A 22,999-nucleotide genomic window follows, 5' to 3' on the forward strand; every position below is an offset into this window, starting at 1 on the left:
GTTCCCAGAAGCATTGACTGGAGGAAATGTGTGGATTTACCTACATTGTGCAGTTTCACCTCTCTTCATTATCTGGCATCTAGGAGCCAAAGTTTAATCATAAAAAGAGTTCTACAGAACAGGGTAAGATGCTTGCTTTTTCTCAGTCTATTATGTTATGTCTCTATCCTCCAATCAGCATTAAAATAGCACTGACCATTGGAAGCTCTGGGTAAATCATTAACTCTCTTGAATGTTTCCTTGAAGATTTGAATGGGCTTGTAAAGTGTAAACAAAGCAATAAAAAATGAATGTCTGAACCAGGATTTCACTATTTGACTATGTCATGAAATGAACTCAGCTCTTCGGCATGTGGGTCCCAACTTTGTAGTACCTGTGGTGCTTCTGTTTGTTTTTATTTTTGGATAGAATTCATGGGAGTTCAGATGAAGCCTGTGTTGCTGGGCGCTGCGTTTGCTGCTGTTGCTTGTACAACATTCATCGCTCTGATTCTCTCTCTTGCTAATCATCACACTTTGGATCTGCCACACTCAACACAGGTGCAAAGACATTCATGTAGTACTATGAGGAGTAAGTTATCGTGTGTGGTATCTGTGGGATATTTGCATTCAGCCCCACCAGGAAGAATTCACCAGAAAATGTCATGCCAAGTTAACTTTCATATATGCTGACACTTACAGTGTCAGTGTGTTGATGTTTGCTTTATCAGATGTTATCATATTAAATATAGGATGGCGCCAGCTGATGACACTTTTATGTGTGACTTGCTATTCAGCAAATGTTTGACCTGTTTTGAAAAGTTGAAAAAGTTTTAAAGTAATCTGTGTTGAATCTAACTAGGACATGTTAAACTTTTAGAAAGTCATACTGGTCAAGCTTAAGGATTTATATTAAAGTATATTCAACAGACAAGGAACAGGAAACTGAAGGGAGAAGTAAGTGGAAGAAAAAAGTGCAGGTACTCTCATTGTTAGTAGTAAACTCAATTATTATTATTAATTTCTGTATGTAGTTTTGACTGCACCCAGCAGCAAAGCAATCTGCATAAATAGATAAGATGGAATAAGATGTGATAAAATGTGCTCTCCTAAAAGTTGCTCGTTCATGGTTTGTAGAGAAGTGTAACTGAAGTACGCCCAGTTGAGTTTAAACATGCCTGCTCTGGTCCGGAACTGGACCACGGATCGCTTGACGATCACTGATGCTGTTGCATTTGTTGAGAGTGTTGTTAAACTCACCGCTGAGTTTTGGGCAGAGAGCACTCGGATTTTTACTGTTATTTTATCAAAATCAATCGGAGGGTCAGATAAAAAGTGGCGGCAGAGCTCTGCATGGGACTGTTTTTCCCATATATACAGTGGTGTGAAAAAGTGTTTGCCCCCTTCCCAATTTCTTATTTTTTTGCATGTTTGTCACACTTAAATGTTTCAGATCATCAAACAAGTTTAAATATTAGTCAAAGATAACACAAATAAACACAAAATGCAGTTTTTAAATGAAGATTGTTATTATTAAGGGAAAACAAAATCCAAACCTACATGGCCCTGTGTGAAAAAGTGATTGCCCCCTAAACCTAATAACTGGTTGGGCCACCCTTAGCAGCAACAACTGCAATCAAGCGTTTGCGATAACTTGCAATGAGTCTTTTACAGCGCTGTGGAGGAATTTTGGCCCGCTCATCTTTGCAGAATTTTTGTAATTCAGGCACATTGGAGGGTTTTCGAGCATGAACTGCCTTTTTAAGGTCATGCCACAGCATCTCAATAGGATTCAGGTCAGGACTTTGACTAGGCCACTCCAAAGTCTTCATTTTGTTTTTCTTCAGCCATTCAGAGGTGGACTTGCTGGTGTGTTTTGGATCATTGTCCTGCTGCAGAACCCAAGTTCGCCTCAGCTTGAGGTCACGAACAGATGGCCGGACATTCTCCTTCAGGATTTTTTGGTAGACAGCAGAATTCATGGTTCCATTTATCACAGCAAGTCTTCCAGGTCCTGAAGCAGCAAAACAGCCCCAGACCATCACACTACCACCACCATATTTTACTGTTGGTATGATGTTCTTTTTCTGAAATGCAGGGTTACTTTTACGCCAGATGTAATGGGACACACACCTTCCAAAAAGTTCAACTTTTGTCTCGTCAGTCCACAGAGTATTTTCCCAAAAGTCTTGGGGATCATCAAGATGTTTTCTGGCAAAAATAAGACGAGCCTTAATGTTCTTTTTGCTCAGCAGTGGTTTTCGTCTTCGAACTCTGCCATGCAGGCCATTTTTGCCCAGTCTCTTTCTTATGGTGGAGTCATGAACACTGACCTTAACTGAGGCAAGTGAGGCCTGCAGTTCTTTGGATGTTGTTGTGGGGTCTTTTGTGACCTCTTGGATGAGTCGTCGCTGCGCTCTTGGGGTAATTTTGGTCGGCCGGCCACTCCTGGGAAGGTTCACCACTGTTCCATGTTTTCGCCATTTGTGGATAATGGCTCTCACTGTGGTTCTCTGGAGTCCCAAAGCTTTAGAAATGGCTTTACAACCTTTTCCAGACTGATAGATCTCAATTACTTTCTTTCTCATTTGTTCCTGAATTTCTTTGGATCTCGGCATGATGTCTAGCTTTTGAAGATCTTTTGGTCTACTTCACTTTGTCAGGCAGGTCCTATTTAAGTGATTTCTTGATTGAGAACAGGTGTGGCAGTAATCAGGCCTGGGTGTGGTTAGAGAAATTGAACTTAGGTGTGATAAACCACAGTTATGTTTTAACAGGTGGGGCAAACACTTTTTCACACAGGGCCATGTAGGTTTGGATTTTGTTTTCCCTTAATAATAACAAACTGCATTTTGTGTTTACTTGTGTTATCTTTGACTAATATTTAAACTTGTTTGATGATCTGAAACATTTAAGTGTGACAAACATGCAAAAAAAATAAGAAATCAGGAAGGGGGCAAACACTTTTTCACACCACTGTATATATATATATATATATATATATATATATATATATATGGGAAAAACAGTCCCATGCAGAGCTCTGCCGCCACTTTTTATCTGACCCTCCGATTGATTTTGATAAAATAACAGTAAAAATCCGAGCGCTCTCTGCCCAAAACTCAGCGGTGAGTTTAACAACACTCTCAACAAATGCAACAGCATCAGTGATCGTCTATATATATTGCATTCATAATAATATAAAAATAGATATCCACATTGGATTTTTATGCTCTTCTCTGACCTCCCACTCCTGAACCGCACACAACTCGGAAATTGAATCCGGTGGCGCAAGAAATCTGAAGAAGTTACGCGGGAATGCATACCTTTAATTGGCGGGCCTCATCGAATCACTTACTTAAATTAAATAAATACATTTTCGTACCGGGAGACTCTGAGAAGTGATGGTACACAAGAAAAACTGCCTGTACTCTGTACACTAAATTAGAGAAGTGCACGTACTGCGTAATGTGAGAACCCGCCCACTTCAAGCACTGGTTGACATTACATACTCATGGCAACAAAGTTCTAAAACTGGCTATAACTTTACACAGAAAAGGTTAGTAAGTGATTTTATCACACTAAAATCTGGTTAACACACATACTGTTTGTCTTGTTGCTATACTTTTGAAAAAGTGAGTATTTTAACGTCCCATTCACTTTCATTGAACTTTCATTCCATCCTCACTTTAACCTTGTTTTTTGCTTTTTTAAATTATTATTATTATTATTATTATTTTAAAGAAAACGAGTGGTGAGTCGAAATTCATTTTGGTGGTAATCAATATTATGCCACAAATGCTGTCGATTGAGCTTAACTTGTATTGAACCTGGAATATTCCTTTAATGCATTATGAACTAACATGAACTAAGAGTGAATAGTAGTATATTTATAATAATATCATATATATTTATAATTATTATTATTAAAAATATTTATTGTTAGATCATGATACCCAATGCTTTAAGTAATTTTAACATACACAACCTCATTGTAAAGTGATACCAGTGTTTTTATTTTTTATAACTAGACATTTTTTTTGTAAACATTTAGAAATGTAACAATATAAATGCTATAATTGAATGGTTGGAATGGCCAAAGGAATGTGTTTCTATTTAGGAAAACTTTTGCTTTTGTTCTAAACACAAAACAATTTTACATCAGTTCAACATGAATGTGATAGTTAGTGTCTCAGGAATATTTTCTCAAGAAATGTGTGTGTGTGTGTGTTTAGTGTTAGGAAAGCAGTCACACCCCATAAGTCAAGGTTTTTTTTCAAATGAAAGTCTTTGTTTGACTTCCTCAGTATGGGATTGTGTTTGATGCCGGCTCCACTCACACGGCCCTCTTCCTGTACCAGTGGCTCGGGAGCAAAGAGAATAGCACTGGAATAGTCTCCCAGAGTCTGAGCTGTGATGTAGATGGTGAGTAAAGTACTGTAAAATTTAACAGCTCTCTTTTCATTGGGGGCTATAGAACATCATATATGCTATGCATGGAGGTGATTATATTTATAGGTAAATGTGTTCCATCAGTTTAGTGTACTCATATGTAAAAGTTCTAATTGTCAAAATGTTTATATACAGTGTGTGTGTGTATATATATATATATACATACATACACACACACACACACACACACACACACATATATACACCAATCAGCTACAACATTAAAACCACCTGCCTAATATTGTGTAGGTCCCCCTCATGTCACCAAATCAGTACCAACACACATCTCAGAATAGCATTGTGAGATGCAAGTCTCACCACAATTGTACAGAGCAGTTATCTGAGTTACCGTAGACTTTGTCAGTTCGAGCCAGTCTGGCCAGTCTCGGTTGACCTCTCTCATCAACATGGCATTTCCGTCCACAGAACTGCTGCTCACTGGATTTTTTTTTTTTTTTTTTTGGTTTGTTTTTGGCACCATTCGGAGTAAATTCTAGAGACTGTTGTGTGTGAAAATCCCAGGAGATCAGCAGTTACAGAAATACTCAAACCAGCCCGTCTGGCACCAGCAATCATCCATGCAATTATCTAATCACCCAATTGTGTGGCAGCAGTGCAGTGCATAAAATCATGCAGGTATGGGACAGGAGCTTCAGTTAATGTTCACATCAACCATCAGAATGGGGGGAAAAATGTGATCTCAGTGATTTGGACCTTGGCATGACTGTTGGTGCCAGACAGGCTGGTTTGAGTATTTCTGTAACTGCTGATCTCCTGTGATTTTTCACACACAACAGTCTCTAGAAATTACTCCGAATGGTGCCAAAAACAAACCAAAAAAATAAAAAATCCAGTGAGCGGCAGTTCTGTGGACGGAAATGCCGTGTAGATGAGAGAGGTCAATCGAGACTGGCCAGACTGGTTCGAACTGACAAAGTCTACGGTTACTCAGATAACTGCTCTTTACAACGGTGGTGAGAAGACTAGCATCTCACAATACTATTCTGAGATGCGTGTTGGTGCTGTTTTGGCGACATAAAGGGGACCTACACAATATTAGGCAGGTGGTTATAATGTTGCGGCTGATCGGTGTGTACACACAAACGTCAAGTGTAGTTGCTTTTAAGCTCTTTGACATATAGCCTATAAATTATAAGGATACTATAAATCTATTGGAATACTTTATTGTTTTGATATTGTGGCGGGGTGAGCAAAAGACAGCACAATGGGTGTGGCGTCAAGCCTCGGAGAGGCATTTATTGGAAATAAAAGTAAAGTGTCCAGGGGAACTAGTGTCCATAAAGGGGGAAGCTGGCATCCTCGCGGTGAGACGGGGCTCTGTGAAGGGCGGGGTAATGTCCGTGGCATGGCCCAGGCATAAGCTGGGTCCGTCGGCCGCACACTCACCCCTCCAGTGTCCACGGCGCGAGGGACGGCGGCGTTCTTGGCGGCCTGACTTCCCAGGCCCGCATTAGTTGAGAGGGGAAGGCGGTCCGGCGTCTAGCCCGTTGGCCGCGACGTATACAGTTCTCCCCCGGCGACTCATCTTACCGGGGGGTCCGAGGAGCGGGTCAGGCGGCTCATCACCTCGTCCGAACCCTCCCAGCTCTGGTCCTGTGCGTGCGAGGATGCCAGTGTGTGCACACATGGCGATTTGAAGCCGGCTCCCCGTGAAGGGGTGCGCTCTGCGTTTTAAAGACAGCGGTGATGAAGCATTATTCACAACAGGTGTGCTTCATTCACCGATGTCAGAACGAGGCTTTTTAATTATGCACCTCTTCTCGCTCTCCTGCCCAACTCCCGTGAGCCTGGCTGAAGGGCGGCCCTAAGAGGCGGGGCGACGATGACGAGCTGGAGGGGCGGATCATTCCGCCACAATATGTTATTATTTAGGTCTCTGTTCAGCCAAGTTGATGCCTTGATTGTTGTATTTTAGAAAAATGGCGTATAAACATAAAACAGTATATTAATACAGTAATATAAGTTCAATAGAGTATTTTAATATAATATTTACCTTACATTTTTTAATCATGCATACAATTGATATTTTAAATTTATTTTTAACTAGGTGATGGCATATCCAGCTATGTCCAAAACCCTCCAGGTGCAGGAGAAAGTCTTAAGAAATGCTTGGCTGTTGCCAAGGCAGCAATACCATCAGGACAGCAAAGGGCCACACCTGTGTATCTAGGTGCCACTGCAGGCATGCGACTTCTTAGGTAAATGTACTCATCAACCTCTTATTTGTCATAATATTATGGAAAAATATTTGGCTATATTTACAGTATTGATTGTGCTGGATTATATTGATTTTCTTGATGATCTATGTAGTACTTTGTCTGCGACACCATGAAAGGGTAATTTTGTCAAAACAATTACCATTGGTTATGCAGCTTAGAGAACAAGAGTCAAGCAGACATTATCCTTGCAGAGGTCACCAAAACAATCCAAAGTTATCCTTTTGATTTCCGAGGGGCCAGAATACTCACTGGCATGGAGGAGGGGGCCTATGGCTGGATCACCATAAACTACCTCTTCGAGAGCTTTATCAAGGTTACTACAAGGCTTTATTGATTATTGAATAGATGAAAATATGATTGATTGCCTATTAAAGGTGTTATATGCTATTCTAACCATTTTGATGAATTCCGCTAGCCTTCAGCCACTGAATTACACTGCTCCATCTTATAAACCACTCCGTCTCTACAAACCCCCACCTTCCAGACATAATTTTAACATGACCGAATGTTACAGTACCCTGACATCAACCCCATTATGCTGAGTTACTGACAAGCGCCATCTCTCATCAGACATCTTTGCATCAATTCAAGGGTTTTTACTACTGGCACTACTGGCCTCAGTGACACAGTATCAGGTCCACTGGAAATCAGGAAGTAATCACGTTCACATAAACAATGATGTGCGCCATTTGGAGGTGAATTTCCTCTAAGATTAAATTTTTTTCTCCACTGATGGTTTGGTTTAGGGTTGGGGTTTGAGTTTTGATGTATGGTTAAAAAAATATGCATTCATATTAACTGTATTACATCATTACAAATCGCTTTTGGAGCCACCCTGTGGACATTTCACCCAGACACTGGAGCTTACACATGCCCATACTTTCTGCAACACTTCCAGCATACGCCACTGAGGGCAGTGGTTTGAATTTCAGAAAGTACAGAGCGATTTCAGCTGCAGAAGTTTCAAAATACTGTTGCTAAATTCTGGTGATATGGCAGGCATTTTTGTGAGATATAAAAAAAAAAATGCATACAGCACCTTTAATGTTTCCCAAATTTAAACAGAAATTTAAAGGCCAATGAAGAATAGAAACAATGGAACTTGTAATGCTATCTTCAATCTCATCTTTCAAGCTTTTTTTTTTAAAGCTAACCCAATTAGGTCAATCAATCAACAGCAACTCTTAATGGATTTCCTTGCAGCACACTTTTGAGGGAAAGTGGGTCCACCCTAAAGCAGGACGGATCCTTGGAGCTCTAGATCTGGGTGGCGCATCAACACAGATTTCATTCACCCTCAGAGACCCCGTGAGAGTTCCAGAATCATCTTTTAATCCCAAGCTCTATGGCTACAAATATGAGGTGTACACTCACAGCTACCAGTGCTATGGCAAAGACCAAGCATTGAAGAAGCTTCAGGCTTGGCTTCACAAGGTTGGTTTTGGTTATACCAATATACACAGTATATGCACATTCAAACGTGAGATAAATGTTTTAATCAGCACATGACTTTGTGGCAGAAACAATATTTACAATTTATCATGCATATTCACATTGAATGTCTGGTATCATGTCTTTACTCCATCTAGACTGCTGGAGCATCATCTGTTGTCAATCACCCATGCTATCATCAAGGATATAACTTAACTCTTACTTGGGCTGAACTTTACAACTCTCCTTGTGTGGTCACACCAAACAATTTTAACGCTACAGCTAAGATCACCTTCTCAGGGACCAGTAATTCTTCCCTCTGTCTTTCTCTAATGGAGAACATTGTTAACCTAACTGACTGCACCTTTTCTCCAGACTGTGGCATTGATGGGGTCTATCAGCCTCCTGTAAATGGGGAATTCTTTGTGAGTGTTGCTTTCTTTATCAAACTGGCTTGAATAGTTACTGGTAATATACATTTATTAAATTTTACCAGTAGTTTTAATGTAAGATTTGAAATAAAAAATAAAAAAATAAATAAAAATAAATTAAAAAAACAAGTATTGTTGAAAGATATACAGTTTGCGCAACATATAGAAAACACATATTTTGTTCTATTATCGTATTTTGCAAGAACTTGTGGATTTGAAAAAAAGAAAAATCAACAGGAATTGCTGTGTTTTGCTAAATAGAAATGTGTTACAAAGTTTCACTGTCATATTTAATATTACGGTATTGATATTATCTAGAAAGTAATTAAATGGAATTAATCCACATCTCTCTGGAATACTTGATTCTGATTGGTTGATCACAGCCTTCTGCGGTCAAATATTTTTACATAATGTCCGCCATACTGCAACTTGCTCCAGGCAAGTGTCATATCGCTTTGCAGTCTCTTTTTTCTCACATAATAACATACTTTTAGCTGAAATCCATATTTCTTGTCCAATTATTCATTTATTTGGTATGAATTCATGTAATAAGTGGGATAATGCAGTCAGTCAGCCATTATCAGAAAATAACCGCTTTATGGTGATACAAGACCTGATCAACCTGTCAAGTTTTGCGATAATGACCAGCTCACTGTATAGTACCCATTACTAAGGTTTTAATTAGAAATTTGCATGGTTATGAATTCCTGTATGTTTTTGTACCCATCTCAGGCTTTCTCTGCATACTTCTACACCTTTGACTTCCTTGGCCTTGCCCCAAAAGCTCCACTAAACCAGGTTCTTTCTACTATTGACACTCACTGCAACAAAACCTGGAACACTGTGAGTCCACTTGCACACTTGAAATTCAGATACAAATTCAGATGTAATCATAGATTTAAAAAAATAATTATAATAATTTTTTTTTTTTTTTTTGTAAAAAGCTAACAAACAACACCTGGTAAGAAGAAAAGTGATCAAGTCAATCATGATATTAGTATATGAATTACTGGGTAGTACATTTTAATCCGTATTTAATAATGCTATTTGGTATTGGTATTTTAATTTGTAATGCTGATCTTTAAATCTATGGTTATTATGGTTATTTCTTTCTGCAGCTTGTTGCCCAAAATCCAAGCATTAAAGCAAAATATCTGAGAGATTACTGTGCTTCTGCTCATTATATCATGACTATTCTCCTGAAAGGACTCAAGTTCAATAACACCTGGGATCAAATCTCTTTTGAGAAACAGGTAACACGGTCTCATCAATGTAAATTATAGGGTGAATTCAGGTAAATTGGGCAACTCTTTAAAAAATATTCATTAATATATAGATAGTGTTTTTTCCCAAACAATTAAACCTCATGCTGCTTTGAAAACACTTAAAAATATAGCAAAAATTATATGACCACATTCACATTATGACTAATTTCATATCTCATATTATCACTATGACACTATTAATTACAAGATATATTATCTTACAATGATTACAGGTTGCAGACACAGCTGTTGGTTGGACATTGGGCTACATGTTGAACCTGACAAATCTGATTCCTTCTGAACATTCCAGAGCAATAACAGGGGTGTCACACAATCAATGGGCTGCTCAGACTTTCTTTATCGTCTCTGCCCTCTTCCTCAGTCTACTTATAGTCATTCTGTTTTTAGCACTGAAAAGTTGTAAATTGTTGTATATAGTTATGTAGGTGTATAAACAGTTTGTGGTTTGGTTTTATAAGTTTATATGTTGTTTTTATTGTATTCATATGTTCATGGTAAAAGGCATTTGTTTTATAGACTGGGTAAATGTTTCAAATTAAACATCAATATAATATAATGTAATGTTTTGCCAAAAAAAAAAAAAAAAAGTCTTCATATGTGTTTTGAGTGGTATTTCTGAAATTAGTTTTGTTTATATCATATACTGTAACCCCCCCCCCAAATAAAAAATTTTTTTTTAATTAAAACAGGACATGGTTAGACAAGTGGCTTTGGCTCCACAGTGTTTCTTTTTCAATGTCATTTCCTGCCCTCTTTTATAGATTCTTGTATTGGAATCTTTCATACAAAAAAATAAAATAAAAAAAAAATAAAAAATACTCTAGTTGCTTTCTGATATTTTGAGCTACTCTATTTTTTATAGGATAATAAAGAATAAATACTATAGTATTTTTGATTTATTCTGACTGTCATACATCAAATTCATATGTGTCAACTTATAAAAAAATCAAGACTAAATGTACTTTATATATTTGTTTACTCAGATCACTCCACCAATGGAGTTCTGTGGTACTGCTTCCAAACAAATAGTTACAGACAGCTCATATTAAAACTTATAAACTCAAAATTTTGCACACAACTATGTTAGTCATATGGCTTTGATTTTCTTGCATTTTTTTAGGGTGAATCATATTTTTTAAATATATTGTTATAAAAAGGAAATAAAAATGTAGTGCAGTGTATTTTTAATGAAATAAACTTAAACTGATATAACTTTTTTTTTTAATTAATTTTTACTAATTTCACTTCCACAATAAATGTCCAAGTGTCTTATTTAAAAAGACATTTAGGCCTGTACTTCCAAGCATTCATGAGTTATGACCATTTAAATTTGAGTATTTCATTTTTTGGCCTATGCTCAAAAAGAGGTTTGACATTTAACAGGTTAAACGTGGGTTAAGTAGTAAGTTATTTATTGTTTTGTTTTGAAGATTGACTAGTTATACCTTTATGATTTAGTCTGTATTAGCTAATAACCTATGCAATTGTTTTTCTTTTTTTTTCTTTTTTTTTTTTTTTTGTCATAAACTCAGAATTGGAAGGGTTTAATTTACTTTAATCTGCTTTTATTTGTATGGATTAATTTTCACTTCCACGCAGCACTTACAGTTGGGCTTAAAACACTTAGAGTCATAAAATAAAAATATAGTTACATTATAATGTGTGATATTTTAAAGAGTAAAAACAATTTTTGCTTTGTACATATGAGAATGAATGAGAATGAGAATGAGCTTTATTGCCAAGTATGCTAACACCTACAAGGAATTTGTCTTGGTGACAGAAGCTTCCAGTGCACAAACAATACAGCAACAAGACAGAGATAATAATAAAAAATAGAATAAAAATAAAAAGTGAATATAAAATATAAAATGCAGAAATTGCATCCACCTTAGGCAATGATATAGGCATATAAACATAGTATCTATAAACATAAACATTGTATAGGCATATATGGGCTTTTGTTTGTGCTTTTTTTGTATGTGAAGTGTTTGTGTATGCATGTATGTATGTGTGTGTAAGTAGGTATGTACTTAGCTATAATTTGAATAGGAAATTTGTCCCCAAAATTAAGCAAAATCTGACAAAACCTCCTTTTGGGGACATCCTAATTTGTAAAAAACCATTTATATACATTTATAAACTATATACACAAAAAGTTTTCTTCAGGGGGTTAGGGTTTGTATAATAAATATAATTAGCTTTATATAAAAACAACAGATGTCTATGGTATGTCCTCATTTAGAAAGCTGAGCAAAAGTGTGTGTGTTTGTGTGTGTGTGTGTGTGTGAATGTTCAACAACAACCAGACTTCTTCTGTGGTTGCCCTCTTTTCAATGTCGTGTATTCCTCCTTCTTGTCTCTCTTCCGCTGCACTAACGACCTAGTAGTAATGACAAGAGAGTCATTATGCATGGACAGAAAAACACATTTTGGGCAAATAAAAACAGTACACATTTGTGATGGGTTTTGTTTGCTTTGAGTCTTACTGAGCTAGAGTCCTCATGGATTCTGACACATTAACCCCAGTTGAAGCACTGCACTCCATGAAATGAATCTTATACTCCTAATAAAGGGAAAAATACAACAATTTTTATTTATTTATAAATATATATATTTTTTGAGATTAGTGAAAGGGTCTTGTGCAAAACAATTACACAACAGTATTCACGCAATAGAATGGTAAATCTAGTCCAGAGACTATATTTGTTTGTAGAGAATGGGGCCACAATGTAATCTTACTCTGGCCAGGTCCTCCCCTTCCTGAATCTGGACTTCACGCTCACAGTCATTCTTGTTCCCGAGCAACATCATGATGGCATCATCAGGAGCCCTTTCCTATGTGATAATGTCATTAATCAAAAGTAATGCAATACAGTTGTACAAAGTGTATAGAGATAACAGATGAGTACATTATTTTATTAATAGATATAAAAGATTATTTTGATGGAGTCATTGACAACTTAGAGAAAGAATGCAATATTATGTTCCCTATCTGTCACTCACTCGACATTGTGTCGATGTAGTGACACTAGAGATCACTCTTGGGAGCCCGAGACACCTCTGGTCTTTGATAAAAGGCCAATGAAAATTGGCGAGTGGTATTTGCATGCCACTCCCCCGGACATACGGGTATAAAAGGAGCTGGTATGCAACCACTCATTCAGATTTTCTCTTCGGAGCAGAACGGTCATGCTCATTGAGCTGAATCCTACTGTTCATTCACCTCTGCTGGATCTGACGGCGCATTTCAGCAGCTTCTCCCTCCTCTGCACTGGTGCACTGCAGAGAACGCCCCTGGGTGCTTCGGCAGAAAAACAAGAGAGTATATTTTCTGAAAGAGCTTTTTTTCCTCTAAAAGAGTATATATTTCTCTAAAAGAATGGCACACACGGAACGTCTTTTTAAAGACGCGTCTTTTTAAAGATGCCTTTCCGATTGTGTGTTATTCCTGGTTGCGGTCGTTATCTCTCAACTTCGGATGGTCATGATCACCGTCTTTCGTGTATGGGCGCAACCCACACGGAGGCAGCGTTTGTGGATGGTTCATGTTCTCATTGCGAGAACATGACCATGGCAACGTTGTGGTCACGGCTTGCTTTCTGTGGCCACCCCAGCGTCTCCCCGCCTCAGTCCTTCTACCTACGGGTATGAGGCCAGCGTGGCTAGCACTGGGGGCGATTTGGGGACCCCAATGGGATCGTCTCTGCCGGCTATCCCCCCGTGGACCTCCCATTCCCCAGCACGCTCGTCTGCCCCAATCGGGCTTCCGGATGAGTTCGCCGGCTCGTCTCACGGCTCGTCTGGCTTCTTGATCGGAGCCTGCGAAGATGATGAGCTCTCGAGAGCAGCATCGGAGAGTGGGCTTGTCCAGTCGGACGCAGAAGCCTCAGCTGGGCTTCCCCCTTCGGGGAAGATTGCCCAGTCACAGGCCGATGCCGAAATGATGGACATGCTTTCCCGGCGGAGCATCTCTTTTCTCGGTTTGGAGTTGGACTCAGTCTCTTTGACAGCACGCCTCACGAACGAGCGCGCACAGTCGGTGTTGGTCTGTTTGAAGGCGTCCAAACAGAAAACAGCGGTTCCACTGAAACTTTTTCAGAGACTCCTGGGGCATATGGCATCCTCAGCGGTGGCCACCCTGCTCAGGTTGATGCATATGAGACCATATGAGACGCTTCAGCACTGGCTTCAGGCTCGAGTCCCGAGATGGCATGGCGCCGTGGGACACATCGCGTGGTCATCACGCCGGTCTGTCACCGTCTTTTCAGCCCTTGGACTGACCTCTCGTTTCTACGGGCAGGTGTTCCCCTAGAACTGGTCTCCAGGCGCATCGTGGTCACGACGGAAGCCTCCAAAACGGGCTGGGGCGCTGTTTGCAATGGGCACGGAGCCGCCGGCTTGTGGACGGGCCCGTGACTGCATTGGCACATCAACTGCCTCGAGTTGTTGGCAATTCTGCTCGCCCTGCGGAGGTTTCGGCCGTTGATCCAGGGCAAGCACGTGTTAGTTCAGACAGACAACACAGCAACGGTAGCATATGTCAACCACAAAGGTGGTCTGCGCTCTCATTGTATGTCACAACTCGCCCGCCGTCTCCTCCTCTGAAGTCAGCAGCACTTCAAGTCGCTGCAAGCCACTCACATCCCGGGCAACCTCAACACTACAGCGGACGTGCTGTCACGGCAGAGTGGAGACTCCACCCTCAGGTGGTCCAGCTGATTTGGAGTCGATTCGGACAGGCACAGGTGCACCTGTTCGCCTCCCAAGAATCCTCCCCACTGCCCGCTCTGGAACGCCCTGACCGAGGCCCCCCTCGGCATAAACGCGCTGGCACACAGCTGCCCCCCTGGCATGCGCAAATATGCATTTCCCCCAGTGAGCCTACTTGCACAGACCCTGTGTAAGGTCAGGGTGGATGAGGAGCAGGTCGTCCTGGTAGCACCCTACTGGCCCACCCAGATGTGGTTCTCGGACCTCACGCTCCTTGCGACAGCCCCCCCCCCCCCCCGGCGAATTCATTGAACCTTCTTTCTGAAGGACCTTCTTTCTCAGGGACGGGGCACCATCTGGCACCCACGACCAGACCTCTGGAATCTCCATGTCTGACCCCTGGACAGGACGCGGAAGACCTAAGCGGTCTAACCACCTGCGGTGGTAGACACGATCACTCAGGCTAGGGCCCCCTCTATGAGGCGCCTGTATGCCTTTAAGTGGCATCTGTTCGCTAAGTGGTGTTCTTCCTGACGCAAAGACCCCCAGAGATGTGCAGTCAGATTAGTGCTTTCCTTCCTGCAGGAGAGGTTGGAAGGGAGGCTGTCCCCTTCCACCTTGAAGGTGTACGTTGCCGCCATAGCAGCACACCACGACGCAGTCGACGGTAAGTCCTTAGGGAAGCACGACCTGATCATCAGGTTCCTAAGAGGTGCCAGGAGGCTGAATCCCTCCAGGCCACGCCTCGTTCCCTCATGGAACCTCTGTAGTTCTTTGAGCCTTTGCAGTCAGCCGAGCTTAAGGCACTCACCTTGAAGACTGCCCTCCTAACTGTACTCACTTCCATCAAGAGGGTAGGTGACCTGCAAGCATTCTCTGTCAGCGAAACATGCCTGGAGTTCAGTCCGGGTTACTCTCATGTGATCCTGAGATCCCGACCGGGTTATGTGCCCAAGGTTCCCACCACCCCTTTTAGGGACCAGGTGGTGAACCTGCAAGCACTGCCCAGGAGGAGGCAGACCCAGCCCTGTCGTTGCTGTGTCTGGTGCAAGCTTTACGCATCTATTTGGATTGCACGCAGAGCTTTAGAATCTCTGAGCAGCTCTTTGTCTGCTTTGGTGCACAGTGGAAAGGAAGCGCTGTCTCCAAGCAGAGGATCGCCCACTGGCTCATTGACGCCATAACTATGGCATATCTCGCCCAGGACATGCCGCCCCCGGTAGGGCTACGAGCCCATTCTACCAGGGGTGTAGCGGCTTCCTGGGCCCTGGCCAGGGATGCCTCTCTAACAGACATTTGTAGAGCAGCGGGCTGGGCAACACCCAACACATTTGCCAGGTTCTACAACCTCCGGGTGGAACCGGTTTCATCTCAGGTAGTGGCACGCAACACAAGCGGATAAGCCCGGGATAGCCAGCCGGGTGTATCGCTTGCACATAGTGCCTTCCACCTCCTTTTGAGCTGAAGACGTGCGCCATTAATTCCCAGTAGTGTTCACAAGTTTGTTCCCTGGTTGACTTCCTCCGAGCCCTGTGGCAGTCGAGTTTTCGGAGAGATTCGCTGCCGGCCCAGTACACGTGCTAACTAAGAGCCCTGTTCTGGGGTAGGTGCTCCGCATGAGGCGGTTCCCTGAAAGGCTAACCCCATGCGATATATATCTTCCGCTAATTTGTTTCCCTGTTGGCAAACTGCATCTTCCTTGGGCAGAGCCCCTCTGCCCCAGTCTCCATGTTTGTAGTAACTCCTCCCCCATTGGGTAGGATCTGCCTTGAAGACTCTCCACATGGTCGGAAAGACCATGTGATGTATTCTTCCACTTAAATATCCCCCCCTCTCTTTGGGCGAGGTGTGGTCTCCGTGGTGTCTTCCCCTTGGGAGGGACACCCCCGACTAGACCTGGCGGCCCAGTCGGATAATCCCCCTTCTTTTTTAGGGAGTGGAAAAAAAGAGAAGGGGAAAAGAGGCCACGACTGGGTTAAGCCTGTCTCTATCTTTTGGGTAGTCGACTTGTCCCCAAAAAGGGCTGTTGAACACTCATCACTATGTTGGGGGAGGTTACGTGTCGACCTGGTGTGCTGGCTATGAGGCACACAGTAGTCTGCCCACAACACACCGCCAGTACACATAACACAGTTCAGCCAATTGTGGTGTTTCGTATAGGGAACCCTAGTGTCACTACATCGACACAACGTCAAGTGAGTGACAGATAGGGAACGTCATGGTTACTTGTGTAACCTCCGTTCCCTGATGGAGGGAATGAGAAGTTGTGTCTCTCCTGCCACAATGCTGAACTACCTGCTGAAATGGCTGGACCTTATATCAGCTCCTCAGCATAAAACCTGAATGAGTGGTTGCATACCAGCTCCTTTTATACCTGTATGTCCAGGGGAGTGGCATGCAAATACCACTCACCAATTTTCATTGGCCTTTTATCATAGACCAGAGGTGTCTCGGGCTCCCAAGAGTGACCCCTAGTGTCACTACATTGACACAACATCTCATTCCCTCCATCAGGGAACGGAGGTTACACAAGTAACCATGACGTTTTTGATTGTGTAAAAATGCTTTTGCAACCAAATAGCATTAGGAGTTTCATATAAATGTCAGGAAAAATGAAGAAATTAATACCTGAACTTTGGTGATCCAGTCTCGTACAGAAATAAAGCTCTTAGAAGATGTGATTTCGTACATGAGCAGAAGCCCATCTGCCTTATGGAACACTTGTGTGGTGATGCTATGAAACCTACAAAAGATTTTTTGGGTTAATATACACACCATCAAACCTCGTTCTTCACCTTGTATTATTTTTTAATGATATCTTACCTCTCTTGACCTGCTGTGTCCCATATGTGCAGTTTAACAATTCTGTCATGCAGCTCAACAGTCTGTGTACACGTGTCAACACCTGAGGGAAACACATGTGATATTAATCCTCTATATTAGGTTTTGTCCCTAATACATTTACCCATGGGCTATAAATAGCTGAAATAAAATAAAACGAAATGGGGGAAAATTTCAGTGAAATGTTGCACTGTACCACAACGTAAAAGTTTTTTTTTTTTTTTTAAGAATATTCCGGGTTCAATACAAGTTAAGCTCAATCAACTGCATTTCTAGCATAGTACTGATTACCACAAAAATCAAAGAAAATCTGGGTTATAGTGAGGCACTTACAATGGAAGTGAATAGTTTTTAAAATAGTCATGGTTTCAAAAGAATAGCCACAAGATAAAAACAATATGTGTGGTAACATGATTTTATCGTGATAAATCACTAACTAAACTTTTGATTAAAGTTATAGTCAATATATGATGATGTAATATCAACCGTAAAATCCTAAAACGACAGTAAAAATGACGATTTAAACAAATTTACAGCTAAAATAATACACAAATTTTTACAGAAGCAATGCAAGTGCTTTTATAAAAGTATAAGCTTCACATTTCTGCCTTTAAACCCTCCAAAAGTTGGCCCCCACTTCCATTGTATGTGCCTCACTGTAACCTCAATTTTTACTTTTTTTTTTAAAGAAGAGGAGGGACGAGTTAAAATTAATTTTTTGTGGTAATCAACATTATGCCTCAAATGCTGTCGATAGATCTTAACTTGTATTGAATCCAGAATATTCCTTCAAAATCATAAATTTCTACTCTAATTAAATTCACATTTCTTTTATATATTAATACATCTTTAAATTTGTAATATTGTCCTTAAAAGCCTAGCTCATCTGCACTGTTAGAGCCAATGCTGCATTCTCTCTCTTGCCTTTTTGTTCATTTCTTCCGAAAAGGTGAAACAAATCATAATTGTGTTACTTAAGCACAAGTAGAATTATTTTATTATAAAGAATTGCAAATAAATAAATAACTTCATTGACACAATTGATGCCGCTATCTATAAAAATTCCCACTGAACATTACTACAATTCCATTGTGGTACAGAATTGCCATATGGCAAGCCACTGCAATTTTAAATCCAAGCATTCAATATGTAGAAGTTTTTTATGAATAGTGAGAAAAGAAAGTAAAAATATATGTTGCCAAATGGCAACACTATAAAAATGCTTTATGTGCAATTTCTTCAGTAAACAAGAATGCCTCTTCTCATTTGGAAGACTCACCAATGGTAGAGCAATAATCCGGACTGAACTGTCCTTCATGGAAGCGCCTTATAAAGGAAGTCTTCCCCACACAACTGTTTCCCAACATGACCACATTAAACTGAACTACTTCAGTCTCTGAAATCATATAACAGAGTTTATTTTGATATACTGTAAGTATTAGAAATGTGACCTTAATAATTAATCTACAAAACAATGTTTTATCACCTTGCTTAATGCTCTTCTTTAAATGTGCCGTCTGTCTACTTCCAGGGCTTATATCATGCTGTCCTGCTTTTATAATTTGGTCTAAAGAAACTAGACCAGCACCAGTGCCTTCCTGTGTGGATACATCCTTGTCTTTTGGAACAGATTTTGCAGCTTCTTCATTTCTGGAGCACGAAAACCAAAACAAAACATTTTAAATTATTGTGTGATATATAATTAGTTTAGTAATAATAATTTTCATATAAAAAATCTGAAGAATGTCAGGGGTTTGATACTATAAATTCAAGCTACAAAAAGCCAAAATCAGGGAAAGTATAAATCTATTCAGTATGATCTTTTGGCATGTAGTAATCCTGCTATGTCTGTCTATGGAAAAAAGAGGCATAGACAACCAGCTTTTGTACACGTCTGTCACACCTGGCTTCCATGTTGCTATGCTCAGAGACAGATTGGGAAACTGGTTGATCTGGTCGTAAGCTGAGAGAGGGATCACAAACCTGAACAAAACAAAAGTTAATCAGTATCTATTAAAGCAAATTTGATGAATTAGGGTAATGTGGGACATTGGGTAATAGTAGGGTTGCCAATCGTCCTGTATTAGCCGGTGCATCCCGTATTTTGTTCGAAATGAAGCATCCTGTATAGAATGTCAATTGTCATATATTTGCTTAAGTGCTAAATGTTCAAGTGTCTCTTATTCGTGTGGCAAAAAAACTGGCAAACCTAATAGTCTCTGATGTGTTCCATTATCAGTATATTGCAAAGAACATAAAATATTAATTCATGCTATAACTTCTATAGAAGACTGAACCAACGCATAAAACCTAAGGATGATTTCTAAAACAAAGGACCGAAGTATGATAAACTTACCATCAAGTCATCTCTGGGCAGACTGTCCTGGACCTCAGAGCTGTATGGTTTATCATCTTCCTCTTCTAATTCATTCCTTCTTTCAGAAGCGGCCAGCCCACCAAAGCCTCTATTGTCCTTATTGATGCGCCTGGACCCAAATTTCCTTTTGGCTGATGGTGAAGTCCTTTCTTGGACAACAGGGTTGCCACTCACTTCTAGCTGACAGCTACTTGTGAGTGCACTGGGTACACCAAGATTTTCTTTACTCCCCTTGCTTTCTTTGATGTTATGCACTGTAGGTTCCTCAGCTGCTTCAAGGCCCTTCTTAGGAGCAATTATTTCTTGTTCACTTGTCTCTAAGTTCTCTGCAATCTTCTCAGCCTCTTTATCATCATCCCCCCTTTCTATTTTGAGCTGTTGTCTTGGATTCTTGCGAGTTGAACCCATTTTTCTTCGTCTTCTTGGTGAGTTGGGTTCAATGCAAGTTTTAGAGCTCTGGAGAGATGAGCCTTTGTCTTTGTCATCTTGTGGTTCTGCATTTTCTGGCACACTGATTGGATGAGATGTTTCAACAAGAGTGTTTACCAAGTCATTTGAGTTTGGATAATTAATTATCAGTTTATAGTCAAGATTTAGTGAACTTGGAGAGGTTTTATTCAACACTCTCTCTGTCTCACTGAGAAGTGAGTCATTAGACTTATCAAGGCTGTCAGGAAATGTTTGTTCTCCTGCTTTTCCTACTATTTTCATTCCATATGCTATGTCCTCAGATACTAAGACTGGATCCTCTTTTGGTGTTAACTGTATCTGCAGATGTGTGCCCACAATTTCCTCATATCCTTCTCTCTTGCCCTCTCTTTTCTCTCCTCTGAGATTCTTACGAGTCGAGCCCATATTCCTTCTTTTCTCAATTATAATGGTTTCACACTGGGGATGTTTTGATATTGTCAACTGATTATCACAAATTTGGAGGGTATTACTTTTAACTGCTCCTGTTTGACAGTTCTCTAATTTATCCAGTTTTTCAGGCCCTGTTGATTCACTTGGGCAAGAATTGTTCTGATAACCTTTTTCATCTTCTTTTATATCAGTTGTACTAACTAACTCTGATTTAAGACCTGTGATATTGAATGTCTCTGAAGACACTTCCTTGGACTGACTATTTATTATTTTATATGGTGTTTCAGAAGATATATAAGACAAATAATCCAAATAAACTGTATTTTCCTCTGATTTCTTCTCACTTTGTCTATCCTCTGCTTTACCAGCCTCTTTTGTACATTCAAGATGCTCTTTTTTTACTTCCTGGAAATCATCTTGGTTGTTTATAATATTCCCTTGTGGTTCTCGAGGATTTCTCCGAGTTGAGCCAATCTTTCTCTTCTTTTCATGGGTAGCAGGTATTCTATTTTCATTAACAACGTCATTCTGAGTGTTTTTTAACTCCTTTGTGGGAAAAAGATTGCGGCTGCTTTCAGTTTGTTCAGGTTCTGATTCTCTGTGAGCATGCTGATCAAAGTAATCTTCAGAAAAAATCTGATTAGCATATTTGTGTTCTGTCCCCTTATAAAGATTTATTGTCTTTGTCTCACTCATAGGACAAGTTGTGAGAGCTCGACTATTACTCTCATTTTCAGTATTCCCCAGTCCCTTTTCTTGACTCACCACTGAAACTTCATTCACTTCGTCCTCTGGTTTGGAAAATAGTTTTGAAGTAGCTGCTGGATGAAAGGCCCTATCACTGTTTCTATTAAACTCTCCAGGCTCTTCTCTGAACTGTGTACCTTCATTAAATTTTCTTTCACTTTCTCCTTCACTGGCTGCTAAGTGTGATTCAGTGTCCCACTCCTTTGTTGCCCCTTCTCCATCCTTTTCTTTGGATTCATCTTCTTTGTTTCTCTGTCCATTTTTCCCTATGAATGTCTTACGGGTTGACCCCATTTTTTGCTTTTGAACAATTGGATACAATTTTGATTGCACATCCTCTTGGTGAGAATCTTCTGGCATACTGCTTATGATTTTACTTTGTTTAGGAACTGTGTATGTTTCTCTTGAATTCAGAGCAGAAACATCTCCAAAAGGAAGATCTGAAACAGTCTCAGCAGTAACATGAACAGCACATTCAGAGCTTTTCAATAATTCCAGGTTATTGTTAGTATTTGGATTGTTTTGCTCCTCTACTGATACATTGTTTTGATCTGGATTTTCAGTCTGTCTATCTGATTTGCTATCTTCATGCTGAATGTCAAGGGATTCTTTATCAGAAGAAAAACTAAACAGTTGCTGGTGTAAATGAGATTCTTGGAGAGTAAATAGTTCCTCTGTCTTTGTTGCCCTGCCATCCTCTTTTTCTTCTTTAACATCGTGATACTTTTCCATTATCTTCCCTTTCTGGGTTTTGCGAGTCAACACCATTTTTCTATTCTGCAAGGATCTGTTGGACACTGAATGCATTTTACCCTCCTCTGTTTGAGGTGCAAAACTGTCAACCATAAGAACATGCTTAGATGATGCATGAATTTTAGCTTCCTCCATAAGCAAGGCATCAGACAAAACAAGATCAGAACAACTTACAAAAGCTGGATTGTCTCTAACAAAATCTACCATTCCTTCTTGGTCCTCTGGTAATTGTAGGCCAGCATCATGATGTGGTGCACCATTCTGTGTTTGAGATATATTTGATGAATGTATTTTCTCTTGTTCAAGCATAATTTCACTGTGCCACAAATCATTTTGATCTAAAACATCACACGATTCCAGTACTGAATTTCCCTCCTTTTCTTCATTATCTCTTACATCTCTTATTTCTTGTGCCATATTGTGATCAACCACATTATTCTGGTCTTGCATTTTGGAGCATTCTGTGTCTTTCTCCTCTGCAAATCCTTCATTATCTCCATTCTTTTCCTTAGATTCTTCTCCTCCCTTTCTTTTCTCATTGTTCCCTCTGAGAGGTCTACGAGTTGACCCCATTTTTCGCTTGTGAACAGTCAGATTAAATTTTAATTGTATCTGCTGTCTGTGAGAATCTTCAGGAATGATGCTGATTTCAGTTTTCTCTGGAACTGTGACTGTCTCTTCTGAAACTACAGTGTCAACATCTCTCAGGAGAATACCAGAGACAGTCACAGTAGAAACATTCTGAGCATTTGCAGGTATTACCAATGTTTCCAGGTCTGCATCAGGGGAAGCATTATTTTGAAGAAAATCTGACTCAATTGTCATATTACTCTTTACTGTAACAATATCTCTAATAACTTTTTTGACACTAACATAATGGATGTTTTCTTTT

The 22,999-nt window shown here is 40.2% G+C and overlaps 3 protein-coding genes across 8 annotated transcripts in view; 1 reads left to right on the forward strand and 2 right to left on the reverse strand.

Moving 5' to 3' along the window:
* On the forward strand, window positions 1–11,876 carry LOC127448853 (ectonucleoside triphosphate diphosphohydrolase 8-like). Of its 5 annotated transcripts, none has more exons than XM_051711707.1 (10): window positions 1–123; window positions 409–539; window positions 4,286–4,403; window positions 6,499–6,649; window positions 6,824–6,983; window positions 7,874–8,104; window positions 8,260–8,526; window positions 9,265–9,375; window positions 9,651–9,785; window positions 10,031–11,876. In XM_051711707.1, exons 2-10 carry the CDS (start codon window positions 414–416, stop codon window positions 10,241–10,243), a joined length of 1,512 nt encoding a protein of 503 aa, XP_051567667.1. In that variant the 5' UTR covers window positions 1–123; window positions 409–413; the 3' UTR covers window positions 10,244–11,876. The 5 variants fall into 5 exon arrangements, 3 of the variants coding, with proteins under 3 accessions (XP_051567667.1, XP_051567669.1, XP_051567668.1); XR_007898594.1 differs by lacking the exon at window positions 1–123 and adding an exon at window positions 9,477–9,493 and having other exon boundaries at window positions 134–539; window positions 10,031–10,179; XR_007898595.1 differs by lacking the exons at window positions 1–123; window positions 8,260–8,526 and adding an exon at window positions 9,477–9,493 and having other exon boundaries at window positions 134–539; window positions 10,031–10,179.
* Window positions 11,533–22,993, reverse strand: LOC127448852 (EF-hand calcium-binding domain-containing protein 4B-like). 2 transcript variants are annotated; one of them, XM_051711706.1, is made up of 10 exons: window positions 21,373–21,519; window positions 19,726–20,257; window positions 19,273–19,352; window positions 18,856–19,019; window positions 18,649–18,765; window positions 17,352–17,433; window positions 17,157–17,271; window positions 12,558–12,653; window positions 12,305–12,381; window positions 11,533–12,198 (listed from the first exon to the last, which is right to left on the reverse strand). In XM_051711706.1, exons 1-10 carry the CDS (start codon window positions 21,384–21,386, stop codon window positions 12,111–12,113), a joined length of 1,365 nt encoding a protein of 454 aa, XP_051567666.1. In that variant the 5' UTR covers window positions 21,387–21,519; the 3' UTR covers window positions 11,533–12,110. The 2 variants fall into 2 exon arrangements, with proteins under 2 accessions (XP_051567666.1, XP_051567665.1); XM_051711705.1 differs by having other exon boundaries at window positions 19,726–22,993.
* LOC127448797 (uncharacterized) overlaps window positions 22,958–22,999 on the reverse strand; it is an 8,905-nt gene continuing 8,863 nt past the window's right edge. The window contains exon 3 of the mRNA XM_051711634.1: window positions 22,958–22,975. Within this exon, the coding sequence (XP_051567594.1) occupies window positions 22,958–22,975 (18 nt within the window). The remainder of the gene's footprint in view (window positions 22,976–22,999) is intronic.

Source organism: Myxocyprinus asiaticus, chromosome 12, assembly GCF_019703515.2.
Source record: "Myxocyprinus asiaticus isolate MX2 ecotype Aquarium Trade chromosome 12, UBuf_Myxa_2, whole genome shotgun sequence".
Classification (NCBI taxonomy): domain Eukaryota; kingdom Metazoa; phylum Chordata; class Actinopteri; order Cypriniformes; family Catostomidae; genus Myxocyprinus; species Myxocyprinus asiaticus.